The sequence below is a fragment of the Peromyscus maniculatus genome, chromosome 21, assembly GCF_049852395.1.
Source record: "Peromyscus maniculatus bairdii isolate BWxNUB_F1_BW_parent chromosome 21, HU_Pman_BW_mat_3.1, whole genome shotgun sequence".
Taxonomy (NCBI): domain Eukaryota; kingdom Metazoa; phylum Chordata; class Mammalia; order Rodentia; family Cricetidae; genus Peromyscus; species Peromyscus maniculatus.
The window spans coordinates 29,455,733-29,471,082 of record NC_134872.1 but is presented as its reverse complement, the minus strand read 5'-3'; the positions used below and the strand labels follow the sequence as shown (position 1 = coordinate 29,471,082).

Genomic DNA, 15,350 nt, shown 5'->3' with positions numbered 1-15,350 from the left:
AATGTACTATTAAACCCTCTACAAAGACTTTTTGATGTACTGCGGCTTTGAGCTTTGTATAGCTATTGATTGATTTAAATACTACAGAACCCTTGGCTCAGGCAGCCCTTGTGAGAAAAAATGCCACTTCTCATAGGGAATTGCTGGACATTGACTCGGGCACAAAGACAAGGCTTTCCTCGGGCACAAAATGGATTATTGAACAAGTGTGGACCACCAGGAAAGAAAAGCAAGAGACACTTATGCAGCTGGCCAGAACTTACCAATCAGGGCCAGCTAGAGAAGTACAGGGCGTGGACAGTAACATCTGATCGATGTAGGATTGGGGAGAGTTCTTGCTTCCATGACAAGGGAGCCAAAAGTCTTGTTTGGGCTTTAACTGTGGTCGCTGTTTGAGACCACAGTAGCAAATGACATTCAAATAAGTTGATCCACATTGACAGAATGACAGAACACCTCCTGACTGTACAAGACCAGGGTTAGATATTCTTGGAAGTGTCCCTCCCTCTGGAGCAGATGGCTGTGTGGAGTGACAGCTTGTATGGCTTGGGGAACGGGAGGTGTGTGACCTGGGACTAGAGGCGGAGTAGCCTCTGAATTCCTCTGCCGGACATCTCTCACCTGGGCTGGGCGAGTGTGTACCACTGGTCCACAGCAAGGGAGACACACACAAGGGGTGAGACGTTGGCTGCCCAACTTGCTTTGAACCAGCTGCCCCCTCCTGTGCCTGTATCCTCCTCATCTCCGACAGATAATAACCCATCACCTCCTTGGGAGCCTTTTCAATGCGGTGAAGTGGTCTCTGTAGAAAGCTGGGCTGCACTGGGCCCTTATGAATAGGATTGAGAAGTTTGCTCTTGTAGGGACTGTCTTGCTGAGGTCAGAGAACTTACATGTTCCTATGTTAGACTGTTTGTTCCTTGAATAGAATGTTTTCTGGCCTCAGAATGTTGTTGACACTTAAGACACGCAATGACTATTGAACCCACGCTTCCAAGGACAAATTTCTCGGGTTATTAGGGAGGGCCATTCCAAGTAACCACCTGCTATTTTCTGTTTCAGAATCTATCCCAGCTTCCCTATGGCAAGGCCCTCTACAGCTATGAGGGAAAAGAACCTGGTGACCTCAAGTTCAACAAAGGGGACATCATCATCCTGCGGCGCAAGGTGGACGAGAACTGGTACCATGGGGAGCTGCAGGGCACTCATGGCTTCCTCCCGGCCAGCTACATCCAGTGTGTCAGGCCTTTGCCGCAGGCTCTGCCCCAAGGCAAAGCACTTTATGATTTTGAGATGAAGGACAGAGACCAAGACAAAGATTGTCTGACCTTCACTAAGGTAAGCTGAGCCCCATGGTTGGCCCTTATGTCTACTCATGTCTTCCTAACCAAGAGGCTACGTCTAGGCTTCTCTGAGAGGCCATGAGCAAATCACCACCCACCCTCCCTGTGCCTGTGAAGAAGGGGGAATGTGTCTTGCTTCGTGGATTTGATTGTTTTGTTATTGATTTTGTTTGTGTGAATGAGAACTCCTCAGAGGCTGTGTCTACAGAGGGGTGACTGACTGATTAGAAGCTCAGGGCCGTGGAGAGATTGGAGTGTTGCAGGTCCAGAGATTAACTACCCTGTCTTAGGCTTGCATTATCCCCAATAGCCATTCTTTGACTACCTCAATGTCGGAACTAACATCCTCTGACTGGCAGATGAAAACCTTTTTGAACCTACTAATGTAACAAACTACTGGCTTCCACCACCCCAAAGGCTGAGCATGTCATCAGAGAACATCTTAGGCCTATAGACAAGCTTCTCTCAACTTGCTGTATTGTAGCAATCTAATTGGTCTTAATAATAGAAACCTGATGTAGAACTGAATGGTATTGTAAAATAAAATAAAAGAGAAAAAACATAATAGAAACCTGGAGTCAGATATAGGGTAAATGCTGAAAGATCAGAGAAATAAAGTAGCCAGAGTCACCTCTTACCTCGACAACTCTACAAGAGCCTTAAAAGGGGGGCTCTTGTCTCCTCCCACCTTATATTACTGTCTCCACCTGCCTAGTGCTGGGATTAAAGGCGTGTACCACGGCTGCCTGGCCTCTATAGTTAACTAGTGGCTAGCTCCTCACTCTGATCTCCAAGCAAGCTTTATTTGTCAGAACACAAACAAAATATCACCACACTGTATTTTAAACGACTGGACTATTGACTTTCCTTGTTCTGTAAAAACTATATAACTTCATGAAATGACTTCCATGATGGGACATGGCTTTGGGGGGTAGGGTAACCCAAATGTGGTTTCCCAGGTCCTGGTCATTCAAAATGGCTCCAGAATAATCCATCTCTTACTCTCTTCGAGGTGAGAGCTGTGGTTTTTGCACTGACATTCCTTCTGTTTTGATTTGTTTCATCTTTGATGGTGGAATGGTAAGAGATGGCCTGGCCCACTGATGCATGGCTCCAGCCAGCACTGGTGCTGACTCTTGAGATGGGTGAGCTCTCAGCATCAGTAGTAATTTTACCATTTTCAATCGTGAGTATATGCAAGGGAGCTGAGTGTTCCTAGGACTCCAGGGATCATGGTAGAACTACTGTAGAGCCCCAGTTCATTCCGTAGAGCTGTCGTATCAGGCCTCAAAGCCCACATCACACCCCTCCTGCAAGGCAACAGTGGAATCAACTAGGCATGAAGAATCTCTATTATTATTATTATTAATTTATGGGTATAATGTATTGCCTGCATGTATGTCTGTGTACCATGTGCATGCATGATGCCCACAGAGGCCAGAAAGAGGGCATTGGATCTCATAGATTTGGAGTTATAGATAGTTATGAGCTGCTATATGGGTGCTGAGAGTTGAACTCGGGTCCTCTGGAAGAGCAGTGGGTGCTGTTAACCATTGGGCCATCTCTCCAGCCTGGCATGGAGTATCCTTTGAAGTACCTAGCTTGAGGACTTGGTCACTAACCAAACAGCATTTCCTGTGGAGCCAGTGAAACGATGAGTCAGGTTTGTGGTCTTACTGGAGTTCCTGTCTTTATTCATGGCTGCCAGGTGACCGAGCAGCGCTTGTACTCATCACAACATTTAAAGTTGCCAGGGAAGCAGGTGGAGCCTTGTGGTATTTACTCTGGGATCCTCTCTCCTCCCTCCTTCCTCCTCCTTTTCCTTCTCCTGCATCCTCGCTCCAAGGCTGTAAATGACAGAACTGGATGCGGTATCTGGCTCCTGGAGATTATAGTCACTCTTCCCTACCCCCACCCGCCTCCTCCTCCTCTGCAGGTACAGAGCTTGGCTGTAACATTGCAGCTAGCTCACCAGCGGGCTGCAGGAATACCTCGCACTCCGTTTTAAGTTGATGGTTCCTGTGCCAGACTGCTGTGTCTGTCTTCTTCTATTGTGCACCCTGACAGTGACTAATCTATTTTCCGTTCTGGGAACCAGCTCTTTCTCTCTTCCTTTCATCGAGGCGTTGAGATGCTAATTCCCACTGTCATCTCACTTAGCTCCCGGGGGAAGCCCGCCCTGGTCTTCTTCACTGTCTCCTTCTCTTTTCCTTTTCTCAGTCTGAAGCCTCTGGTGCCTTCCCAGGATGCCTTGCAGGCTCCTCTGCTCTGGAGAGCCTGCCCGGAGCGACGGCACTCCATCCTGTGTGTGCTGGTGCTCTGCTCTGGCAATTGTAACTTCTTAGTGTCCCCTTGCATCCTTGCTAAGAAAACAGGCTCCAAATGACTGTTAGCTCTCATGGCTCCAGCGACTGAATCAATGGAATCAGACTCTCTTTGTGGGCACGGGGTGGGGTGGGGGGGACGACTTGGCAGGACAGCTCACCAAGTAGACTGTAACGCCCTGGAGTGTTTCCTGACAGGCCAGCTTCTCCTTGTAGGATCCTGGACTCCCTTGCCTTCCATTTCCATTCTAGGTGCCTCTGCCTGTAGCACTCACTGCCGGTAAAGACCAGGGTCCCCTGAACAAGAGGACAAATGGATATTTGTCTGTTTATTACACACACACACACACACACACACACACACACACACACACACACACACACTTCTGGGCCTGACCCATGCTAGGCACTGTACTGTGTTCAGAGAGACAGAGGCCCGGCCCTTCCTGGAACCTGGACTTGGGAAACAGGTCCCGAATAAGTCTAGAGAAATGAGTGTAACAAAAGACTGTCTCAAGGGAAGCTGCATGGTATCGCCATATGCAGGAGGAAGATGAGACAAGGCGGGAAGACTCCAGTGCAGAGGGTGATAGACCCGAATATTCCGTGTTTCCGAAGAAACTGTCCATTAGTCTTCGAGGGGCAGATGAGAGCTGAGCTTGTCTCGGATTGGTTCTGTGGCTGGCATGTTTAGGATGTGTGGCTCTGTTGGCCTCAGTACGTCCCTGATGTAGGTTTGGTATTTTTAGGCTCCCTAGAAGGAGACTTGGACCAGCTGTGACAGGGTCCAGGGCTCTCCTGTCACCAAGGGTGGCTGTTTCTATGGCATCCAGATGGAAGTATCATATCACACCATCTTTGTACAAGGACCCTCTTTCTTGAATTCTATAAAGAGTGGGAGGCCTCCCGAGTGTGACTCCCAAAGCACTGAGACACCTACCGTATCATGTCCATGTCAGCTTGTCCCTCGTGCATCTATGCCCCACCCCCATCCTCCAAGGAGCAAAGTTGCCCCTTTTTGGTATGCATGTCTCGCCCTCTCCACACCTCGGTCCCAGAGGACGTGGGCATCTTCTTGGAGCACCCCATTTGGTTCTATGCTTCCTGGCAGGACTTGGACAGTGTCTGCAGGTGCCACTGAGATACAGCCCCATGGAGTAGGAACCAACAGTCGGATCTAAAGTGAGCTTCTGGGAACCGGCAAGTTAGTGTTATTCTAACGCCATCCATCCAGTTAGTCGACAGGCCCCTATCTGCACACGGTCCCTCCCCGAAAGCCCAGCCTTTCTGTGGACTAAGGAGACACAGAGAGAAACCCCATGAAGCCTCAGACCTGCTGGAAGGTTCGGCATTACTTGTCTTCAGTCTTTGTATTTGCACTTGCTGGGGGTGGGGGGAGATGAAGCTACAGGGAACTGATCAATACAGCTTCGAAAGTCATGTTACAAAAGGTTATCATTCTCTTCTTAAAACAGATTGGGTTTAGAATGACTTGACGCTGTTTTAATGCTCCCTATTCAAACGATAATGCTTCAGGTAAGAATGAGGTTTTGATCCAAAACGCTTTGTGACTTCTCAAATGCCACCCCAACGGAGAGTTTTAAAAGGAAGTGTCACAGTTTGGGTGTCCAATGCCCTTCACAGTCTTGTGTTTGAATCCTTGGTCCCTAGTGGTGATGCCCCACCATCTGGGGGAGGTGTCAGGCATTTATCATGTCGGGCCCAGATGGAGGAAGTAGGTTGTTGGGGAGAAGGGCCTTTGATAGGAGGTCACATCAAACTCACTTCTGGTTTCTCTCTGTTCCTGTGTGTCTACCTCATGTCCCCACTGTCACACTTTCCTTGCCCTGGTGGCTGTGCCTTCAAACAGTGAGCCAAAATAGATCTTCGTCAGATTGCTTCTTGTTAGGTATTTGGTCATAGTAACTAATATAGGAAGTCATTACCAGCCCTGGTTTGTACAGATCTATTTGGCCTTGCAAATGCCGGGATGGTACACATCTAAATGACATCATGGTCTGTGGTGGCAACCCCAGGTGACATGAGCCAGGGACACTGAGGCATAAGCATCATTAAGTTAACTGAGGTGTGAGGTAGCAGGAGGCTGTTGGGACATGGCCGTGTGTGTCTCAGTGGGGCTCTGGGAATTGCCCACGTCTTGCCAGGGATGTAGATGTGGAGAGTGAGAAGTGAGAGATGCACACAGAACAGGACAGTTTGGCTCTTTGGAGGACAGGGGTGAGGCACAGATGGACTCCTAAACAGGTAACGTAGATACGGTGGGTGTCGCCGTGCTTCGGGAGTCAGATCCAGAGGTCTCTCACTCTCTATAAGAACCCATGGGATTCGAGAAAAGAAAGTCCTTGTGCAATCATGCTGTAGCATCGTAAGTCAGAGACAGAGACAAGTACCATCAGTCTGCTGAGGTGTGCAGTGGCAGTCAAATAAAGAGGTGAGCTTTGGCCATAAGAGGGAGTGGTGAGTTTCATTACAGTTTCAGCAGCTTGCTACCATTCTCTCTCTCTTTTTTTGTTCATTTTTATTTATTTATTTATTTTTCTATTATCAGCTTGATACAGCATAAATTCTTATCCTAATAGTGAAATGTTTCACTGAGGCTTGCCCCATAATTGAGTAAAACTAAAACTTATTATAAGCCACAGTCATCTGAGGGTCCCCCCTGCTATATAGCCTCCCTAGTTCTGTGGGTTGCAGTCTGACTGTTCTTTGCTTTATATCTAGAATCCACTTATGAGTGAGTACATACTGTGTTTGTCCTTTTGGGTTTGGGTTACCTCACTCAGGATGATATTTTCTAGTTCCATCCATTTGCCTGCAAATTTCAAGCTGTCATTGTTTTTCTCTGCTGAGTAGTACTCCATTGTGTATATGTACCACATTTTCTTAATCCATTCTTCAGTTGATGGGCATCTAGGTTGTTTCTAGGTTCTGGCTCTTATTTCTATTCAACTATAAAACTCAGAAAATGCTTCTTGAGCTCCCACTGTACAAGTTCTAGAGACACTGGCATCATTGTGCTAGGGAACGCTACTGACTGTAAAGGGCCTGGGTTGCACTGATAATTCATTCTGCAGCATTGTGAATATGCAAAGGCTACAAAGTCTTTCCCAGCAATGCCTGGCTGCTCATGGAAGTCCTTTTGCTCCCCAACACCAGCAGTACTGAAACTGGCCATGTCCATCTCAATCCTCAATGAGAAGTCACATGAAGAGCCACAGAACATGGTAGATCAGTGGTTCTCAAGCTGTGGGTGACCTTTAGGGGTCAAACCGTTCTTTTATAGGGGGTCACCTAAGATCATCAGAAATATCAGATACTTCCATTCCAATTCATGACAGTAGCAAAATTACAGCCATTAAGTAGCAACAAAAATAATCTTATGGTTGGGGGTCAGCACAGCATGAGGAAGTGTATTAAAGGGTCACAGCATTAGGAAGGTTGAGAACCACTGTGGTTGGTATAACCACTGCTTCATTCAGACCCTTAACTCATCCTCTAGTCTTCAGCTGCTCACAATGCTCTAGGGCCCAGGGAATGCTTTGAGTTAGCAAAAAGTCCTTTACAAATGCCCCCACAATATGTCCTGACCTGCTCAGACTATGGTTCTGCTGGTGTCTCTGCAAACTCCCGCATCTGACCTGCTTAAGATCATATGCTGTCTTTTAAATGACCATTTCCCAACAGCCCAGGAGCTCTTTCCTGTGTGAATCAATCCAGTATGATTCCCAGACTCTGTTCTTCCTACCCAAGGGACTGACTGCATATTGCTTATATCCAAGAGTCATATGAGAAAATCTTGGGGTTTTTGTGTCATATAGTGACTTTGGAGCATGGATCTAATTTTTGAGTTTTCTTTTTTTTTTAACTGAAAAATATAGTTGATGTCGGGATTACATTAGCGAAGGCATGTGATGAATGGAGTTCATAGGAGACATTCATATGTCTTCTGTCTGTCCTTCCCTTTCTTCTGGTTCAGAGAAAGGCACAATTCTCTCAGAAGGCATGTCTGGCTTAAGGCAAGGAAACAATCACAAGAACGGAGTTTCCCCCCTGTGCCGCTTCCATGTGGAGAGACCTTGCCCTGGATGTACAAAGAGTGCTCCACAGTCTGCAGCCCAGCCAGCCGCCTGGACCAGCCTCCGGGTGCAGTCTCGCGGGCCGTAGATTCAGTCTCCACTGCCTCCTGCTGCAGGGATGCATGTTTTCCGGGCTTGGGTGACTCAGGCACGTTAGCTACATGCTCTTTCAGTATCCATGACCCAAAGCAGGAGGAGCCCAAAGAGAGATGGGGTCCTAAGTCACCCCTTTCTAAACATTCCACTTGCCTACTTGACTTGAAAAAGTTATCAGGAGCACTCAGAGTGGGGCTCAGCTCTCTTCCTGACCGTCTTCTGGATTCCTCTGGTACCGCCCTGAAAAGTGGTTTTAAAGAAGACACAGGGGCTACAGAAAAGGACATGTGCTTACAGTACCCTGGCCTTGCCCCGCCACTTCTTTGGATCTCAAGGTGGGGTTCAAAGAAACGACATGGTCAACAACCGCACAATTTAAGTAAGAAGCAAGCAATGGTCCGGTTGCCTACCTGCAAAGTCCCATCTGAAGTTTTATAGGCAAATAAGATGAATGTACAACATGGGCGCTTTTCCCTCAGACATTCCTGCGTGCTGACCTTGGCAGCATGGCCCTTGGCATGTTTACCATGGATGGATGCAGTGACTTTTCAAAGCCCTGTCACCAGGGCTCTGCTGAGAACCCATCTAAGTCAGTATCAGAACCTGCACTGTCTCCAGGGTTCTTTCTAACCCAGCACTAGGCCTTCTCAGCCCTCACTCCACTCCTTACCTAAGCCCTAGCTTACCCTATACCTGGCTGTTTCTGTCTCCAGCAGGCCTCAGGCTTCCTGGCCTGGTACATCTATCTATCTGAGAGGACCAAGCAGACACCCTTACAGGCTACTCAAGTCTTCTCTCAGAGATCGGGCCTCAATTTCAGTTTCCTGAGACTGAGCAAGCAGTTTCTGAGAGGGCCATGAACAAAAGACAATTAATCACTGATGCCCCTGCCAGCACAGACAGGGAGATAGGACGCACTAAGCCTGGGCCACCGAGCCAGCCCCCACAGTCAGTACGTGCTAGGCCAGCCAGCCTCTACAGCAGCTCAAGGACAAAGCCTGGGACTTGTCAGGGCCTGCCCCCAAATGGATAACTATAGCCCTGATGAACCCTCAACTAACCCTAGCCAATTAAAAGTTGCTAACATGATTGCCACTTGCATAAACCAATCCTGAGTCTGTTCCTATGTAGTCTATAGACCCCAAGACACCCACCCCCTTGCTTTACTCCCTATAAAAACTCTGCCCCATTGCTACTCGGGGTCTCTCCTGCTCTGCTGCTGCATCAGACAGATGGAGAGGCCCGAGTTAACTCGCAATAAAAAGACTCGTTGCTTTTGCATCGGATTTGATCTCTTGGTGGTCTTTGGGTGTCTGGACTCTGGGTGCAACACTATCTACTCCCCTATCTCTGTGCCCTTCCTCAACTGCTGGCAACTCAGCCCTCCCCTTGCTCTTTAGATCCTTCCTCTTTAGAGCTACCTCACTCCTGTGTGCTGGTGTGCCTGTGCTCGAGATTCCGTTTTTTTACCCTACCTTTCGCCTCCTTAGATGCAGGCACTTACAATATAGCAAGTCTTCTTCTCCCTGTCTTCTCCCTGAGGCTTGGTCAAGATCGCTTACTTCCCATTCTCAGCACGCAACAGTGAAGGGCATGCAGAAGGGAGAGAGATGCAAGCATCTATAATAGGGAAGCCAGAGCGCTCTGCACGTGGAGAGAGCAGACCTGGCAGTTGGTAGTGTTCATGTCTTCTCGTCGAATCTCTTTAGCCTTTTCAGTTACTTTCCAGATGTGCCAGCTGTGAGGTGTGTTGGAGAAGCCAGCTCTGTGTCGGGGCAGTGAGAGGTCTGTCCCTGCTTCTCTCTCGGAAGAGTCCTGGCCACTGGCAGCAGCTGAGTTGGGACAGATGATCGAGAAGTCTGTCAGATCAGAGCTGGGGGCTGTAGAGCCAGCTTGCTCTGTGGGGGTCAGTGGCAGCCAATGACTCCATTAAGAGCCTCTGTGGGAACACAGCAGTGACTGGAGGCACAGTTCTGTGTCATTTCTACAGCCAAAAAAAAAAAAAAAAAAAAAAAAAAAAAAAAAAAAAACCAAAACAAAACAAAACAAAAAGCTGGGGAGCTTCTGGGCTTCTGCATGTTTAATTCTCCCTCTTTCTTAACAGTGCTTTGAAGGGCAGGGCAGGGGGCTGTGCTTGGGGGTGGGGCCGTGGTCATCTTAGAAAGTTCAAGGGATCTGGTTTCTCTGGGCTCTGACGCATTACCACTTCTTTGGACATCCCTTAACTATAGTAGAGAGGATACGGGGTGGGGGGGAGGGGGAGTTGACCCCAGGGTCCCCACACCTGCTGTTGCCAATATCAGTTGCATGTGTTCTGCTTTCTCCAGCCCTGCCGAAGGGACCCTCCTGTGCCCCTTTTCCAAGCTGTACCTGTAATGTCCAAGGACGCTGTGCTCTGGCAGCCTGGAAAGGTCTAGGGACATCCAGGTACAGCTGTTGTTCTTGACAGGGGGCACTAGGCTTGTAGCTTTCTTCCTCCTCAAGTAGAAAAAGTTAACTGGCCGCATCAGTGTTAGAGGAGGCAGATACATTATTTAAAATGTCGATCTAAAGATCCTGATAGAAGGCGGCACTGTACTAGTGTATTATCTACTACGCCTTGGGAAGAAAGGCTCTCTAGCTCTTAAACAGCCCCTTCATAGTCACAGCCCCAACTTGCAATGATTTAGACCCCCCCCCTCCACCCTCCCTCTCGAGACCATCTGAATTCCGAGAAGAGCCAGGGCTCTGTGCCAATAGACATTTGGTATATTTTCCAAATTCAGAAATATCAGAGAATAGGGAAAACAGCATATGGATGAAGCCTGCCGCCCCGTAGTAAATAATGAGTACTTGACATGAAACTTATAGATGAAGTAGAGTTTTGCACCGGAAAATGTAATGATGTCATGGAAACAGTTTTCATTCATAAAATCACCGCATACTATCATGCTAGTTCAGAAACATGTCTACCTGATTTGGCCATCAGTGATGTCTGTGGTATCTTTTTGGCTTAGTTTGATCACCTACATCAGGGGGCTGGTAAACTAAGATGACCACCCAAACTGACCTGCCATTTGGTTCTGTCAATCTGGTTTTACTGGCACATAGCTGTGTGTGTCCATTCACTCAGGCATTGGCTACCTTCATGCGTCTACCACAGAATTGAGTAAATGGCCTGAGAAACCCAAAAAGGCTTACCGTCTGGTCTTTCTAGACTTGGTTACTGATGTCTGCAATAGAGCACCGCTCTAGAAGACAAATGCACAGGTGTCTCTACATGCTCCCCACGTAGCACTTGGAACCTCCCTGGATGGGGTGTCCCCGAGGAGAGGGTGAGTGGCTGTCTTAGGGAAGCAGCTGAAAACCAATGGCCAGCCCTTGCCATCCCCATTATGAAGCCTTAGTGTTCTAAGAAGGGGTATTTCTCCATGTACTAGAGAGCCTTCAAAATAATATTCCCTCTTTCCTTGTCCTTCTAAATGCACTGACCTGAGGGTTTTTGAAATTTGTGGCAACACATCTGAGACCTGATAGGATCTAACCATAAAAATTAGGCACTGTTGTTTTGGTCTTTCATGGAGTGCTGAAGAGGTCCAAATCTAGAAGACATAACTTTATGAGGGTAGCCCTGACTTGCTAGACTGTGTATCTCTATCATCAGCACTAAAATATCCCTTCCTCGCTGTGTTTGGATTAGGTGCAGATCTAGGAAAAACAAAAACAAAAACAAAACAACTTTCTTAACATCCATAGGCAAAGTGAATTACTTCCTTTATATGCAAAGATGACTGGCTCTGTGTGTTCTCTTGGTTTGGTCCCTATAAAGAAAACAAGTACCGAATGAATAAATGCATTCTGCATCCTGCTGCTCTCCTCAGGCTTCAGACAGGCATCGGATCCAGAGTGCCACTTGAGCCAGAATAGACAGCTACCACAAAGGTGCTGCCAGAGTGTCACTCAGCCTGATGGAACTGTGCAGGAACCACTTGCTCCTTAATGGACGTCACTGTAGCACACTTGACATGGGTGCGTTCGGGTCCCCGCTCATTGCATTAGAGAGCAATTTTGCTGTATGTTCATTGTGTTGCATGGTGGTCTCTCTCTGAAGCTAGCCTTCTCTCCACCAGCTTGGGAAGGGATCATTTTCTCCATAGCCTAAGGTCTCTCTTCCCATCTCCACTTAAAGACATTTATGTGTGTTGGCCACAAAAAAAAAAAAAAAAAAAAAAAGGAAATGGTTTGCACTGTTTAACACTGGGAGTTGTAGCAAATTATCTGGCCTAAGAGGCCGTGCCTTTCTCTGGAATTGAGTTTGCTTCTCAATGGATTTTATCCCTTGTTGCTGTCTTACTCCCTTAGGGTGACCCAGGATAAACCTGTATAGCTGAAGTTTTCCTGTGTCCCGACCTGCCAGCAGTCAGGACAAATCTCTCCTACTCAATGTCCCCCATGTAAACACACAGAGACTTATATCACTTATAACCTGTATGGCCATGGCAGGCTTCTTGCTATCTGTTCTTATATCTTAAATTAACCCATTTCTATTAATCTGTAAGTTGCCACGTGGCCCGTGGCTTACCGGTATCTTACATCATGCTTCTCCTCGTGGTGGCTGGCAACGTCTCCTGACTCAGTCTTCTTCTACCCAGCATTCTCCTCTCTCCTTGTCCTGCCTACACTATCCTTCCTGCCTGGCTACTGGCCAATCAGCGTTTTATTTATCAATCAATCATAGCAGCATATATTTACAGCATACAGGACATCCCACAGCAAGCCTGGGTCTTCAGTAGACAGTGATATCCTAGCTGGAGAGCAGAGGCACAGCTCCATGCTGCTCACACTTCCCAGACTCAGGGCTCCCACTTGACTTGGTTCCAAACCATTGATGTGATCATTGCCTTATTGTGTCCCCTTTGAGGGGACATGCCATATTCAAGGTGTTGTGTCATTTGTTCAATCTGAGTAGACTGTTCCCTTTTCTCCAGGGGGAAACAAACAAGAAGAACTTTTCTTCTGTTTTGTGTAATAACATGCCAAAAACACCCACTAATAAGGCTTATTCAGCCTAATGATGAGTCTATCTTTATAATCACTGCCTAGCCAGGAAATGGTGTGGTACCAAAGCTGGGTCCCCTCCATTCACCATTGCCTTCCTTTCCTCTCAAATCTGCTAAGAACAGATGAATTGTGTTTACTCTTGAACTTCAGATACATAGAATCAAGTGGAGTTTAATTTTTTGTGTTCAGATTGTTTTCAGTGTTATAGTTATCAGACACCCATTGATTTGTTGTAGAATGCTATAGTTTGTTAGTTTTCATTGTTCGGTGGTTCTGTGAGTTAGTCTTTGAAAGGTAGACTTGAATTTAGAGTAGTTTTAGATTCGTAACAAAAGGGAGCAGATACAGAGATTTCCTGTGTTCTACATTGCCCACCCCTAGCCTACACTAATTAATAAAGCCCTATGGTGGAACATTTTTATCATTGCTCAGCTGATCTTGTATCAGCCAGTGGCCATCGTTTATGTGGGAATTCATTTTGGGTATTGTACAGTCTGGATTTGGGACAAATGTAACACATATACACTATCATACACACTGTTCAGGGCTTCAGTGTTTCCTAGCTGAACCCTGTTAAGTTCCATAACACATTATTAATTGGGTTATTTTCTTAATGTTCAGATTTTTTAATTCATTGTATATTGTAGACACGATTCTTCTGTCAAAAGAATAGCTAGCAAGGCTTTTCTCCCATTCTGGCAACAGCCTCTTCATTCACTTGGTGACTTCCTTTTCTGGCAGCTTTTTAACTTCATGAGGTCCCATCTCTTAATTGTTGGTCTAAATGCCTGTGGTACCAGGGTCCTGTTCAGAAAGTCCTTACCTGAATCAGTACATTGGAGCATACTCCCTACTTTTTCCCTTTACCAGATTCATGGTCTTGAAGTCTTTGATCCATTTGAGGTTGATTTTTTTTTCAGGGATGAATAAAGATCTAGTTCCACTTTTCTACATATTTCTCTTAGTTAGGGTTTGTATTGCTTTGAAGAGACATCATGACCATGACAACTCTTATAAAGGAAAACATATAATTGGGGCTGGCTTACAGTTTCAGAAGTTTAGTCCATTATCATCATGGCAAAAAGCAAGGCAGCATGCAGGCGGACATGGTGCTGGAAAAGGAGCTGAGAGTTCTACAGCTGAATCCACAGGCAACAGGAAGTGAACCGTGTGCCACACTGGGCATAGCTTGAGCATGGAGACCTCTAAGATCACCCCCACAGTGACACACTTCTCCAACAAGGCAATACCTACTCCATCAAAGCCACACCTCTTAATAGTGCCACTCCCTTGGGCATTCAAACATGTGAGTCTGTGGGGCTATTCCCATTCAAACTACCACAGTGGTGAAATCCAATTTTCTCTGCACCATTTGTTAAACATGTTGTGTTTTCTCCAATGTATTATTTTGGCCTCTTTGTCAAAAAACAGGCAACTGTACTTGTGAGTTTATATCTGGGTCCTCAGTTCTATTCCATTTATTTATGTGATTGCTTTTTGTGGCAGTACCACACTGTTTATATTACCATGGCTCTGTAGTATAATTTTAAATCAGGTATGGTGATACCTATTACAATATCCCGTTTGTTCTGTATTGCTTTGGCTGTCTTTGGTCATTCGTGCCTCTTTATAATCATTTGTATTTTTTTTTTCTGTCTGTGAAGAGTAGCTTTGGAGTTGTGAGTAGGGTTATATTAATTTTTAGAGTGCTTTTGGTAGAATGGCATTTTCACAAGATTAATTCCTCTGACCCATGAGCATAGGTGGGTTCTCCATCTCCCTCTGTCTTCCTCGATTCTTTCTTCCGTGTTCAATAGTGGAGGGCTTCCACTTCCTTGGATGGATTTATTCTGTGTGTGTGTGCTTGTGTGCACGTGTGTGTGTGTGTGTGCACGTGTGTGTGTGTGTGTGTGTGTGTGTGTGTGTGTGTGTTAGGATTTCTATTGCTACAGTGAAACACTATGACCAAAAAACAAGTTGGAGACGAAAGGGTTTACTCAGCTTACACTTCCACATTGCTGTTTACCAATGAAGGAAGTCGGGACAGGAACTCAAATAAGACAGAATCCTGGAGCCAGGAGCTGATGCAGAGGCCATGGAAGGGTACTGCTTACTGGCTTGCTTCCCATGGTTTGCTCAGACTGATTTCTTATAGAACCCTGAACTACCAGCCTAGGAATGGAACCACTCACCATGGGCTGGGCCCTTCCCCATTGATCACTAATTGAGAAAATGCTTTACAGCTGAATCTCATGGAGGCATTTCTTCAACAGAGGCTCCTTCCTCTCTGATGACTCTAGCTTGTGTCAAGTTGACACAAACCAGCCAGTACTGTGTGTGTGTATGAATGGATTGTTTCCTTCACTTTTCTTTCTCAGTATTCTTGTTATTTGTATATAGGAACCGTCATAGCTAGAACAGCTACCTACTACATCAATGTGTTAATTTTA

The 15,350-nt window shown here is 46.5% G+C and overlaps 1 protein-coding gene across 1 annotated transcript in view; it reads left to right on the top strand.

Annotated features, from left to right (window-relative positions):
- Sh3rf3 (SH3 domain containing ring finger 3) overlaps positions 1-15,350 on the top strand; it is a 303,375-nt gene that overhangs the window by 168,850 nt on the left and 119,175 nt on the right. Inside the window, exon 2 of the mRNA XM_042265670.2 lies at positions 1,063-1,338. Coding sequence (XP_042121604.1) covers positions 1,063-1,338 — 276 coding nt within the window. The remainder of the gene's footprint in view (positions 1-1,062; positions 1,339-15,350) is intronic.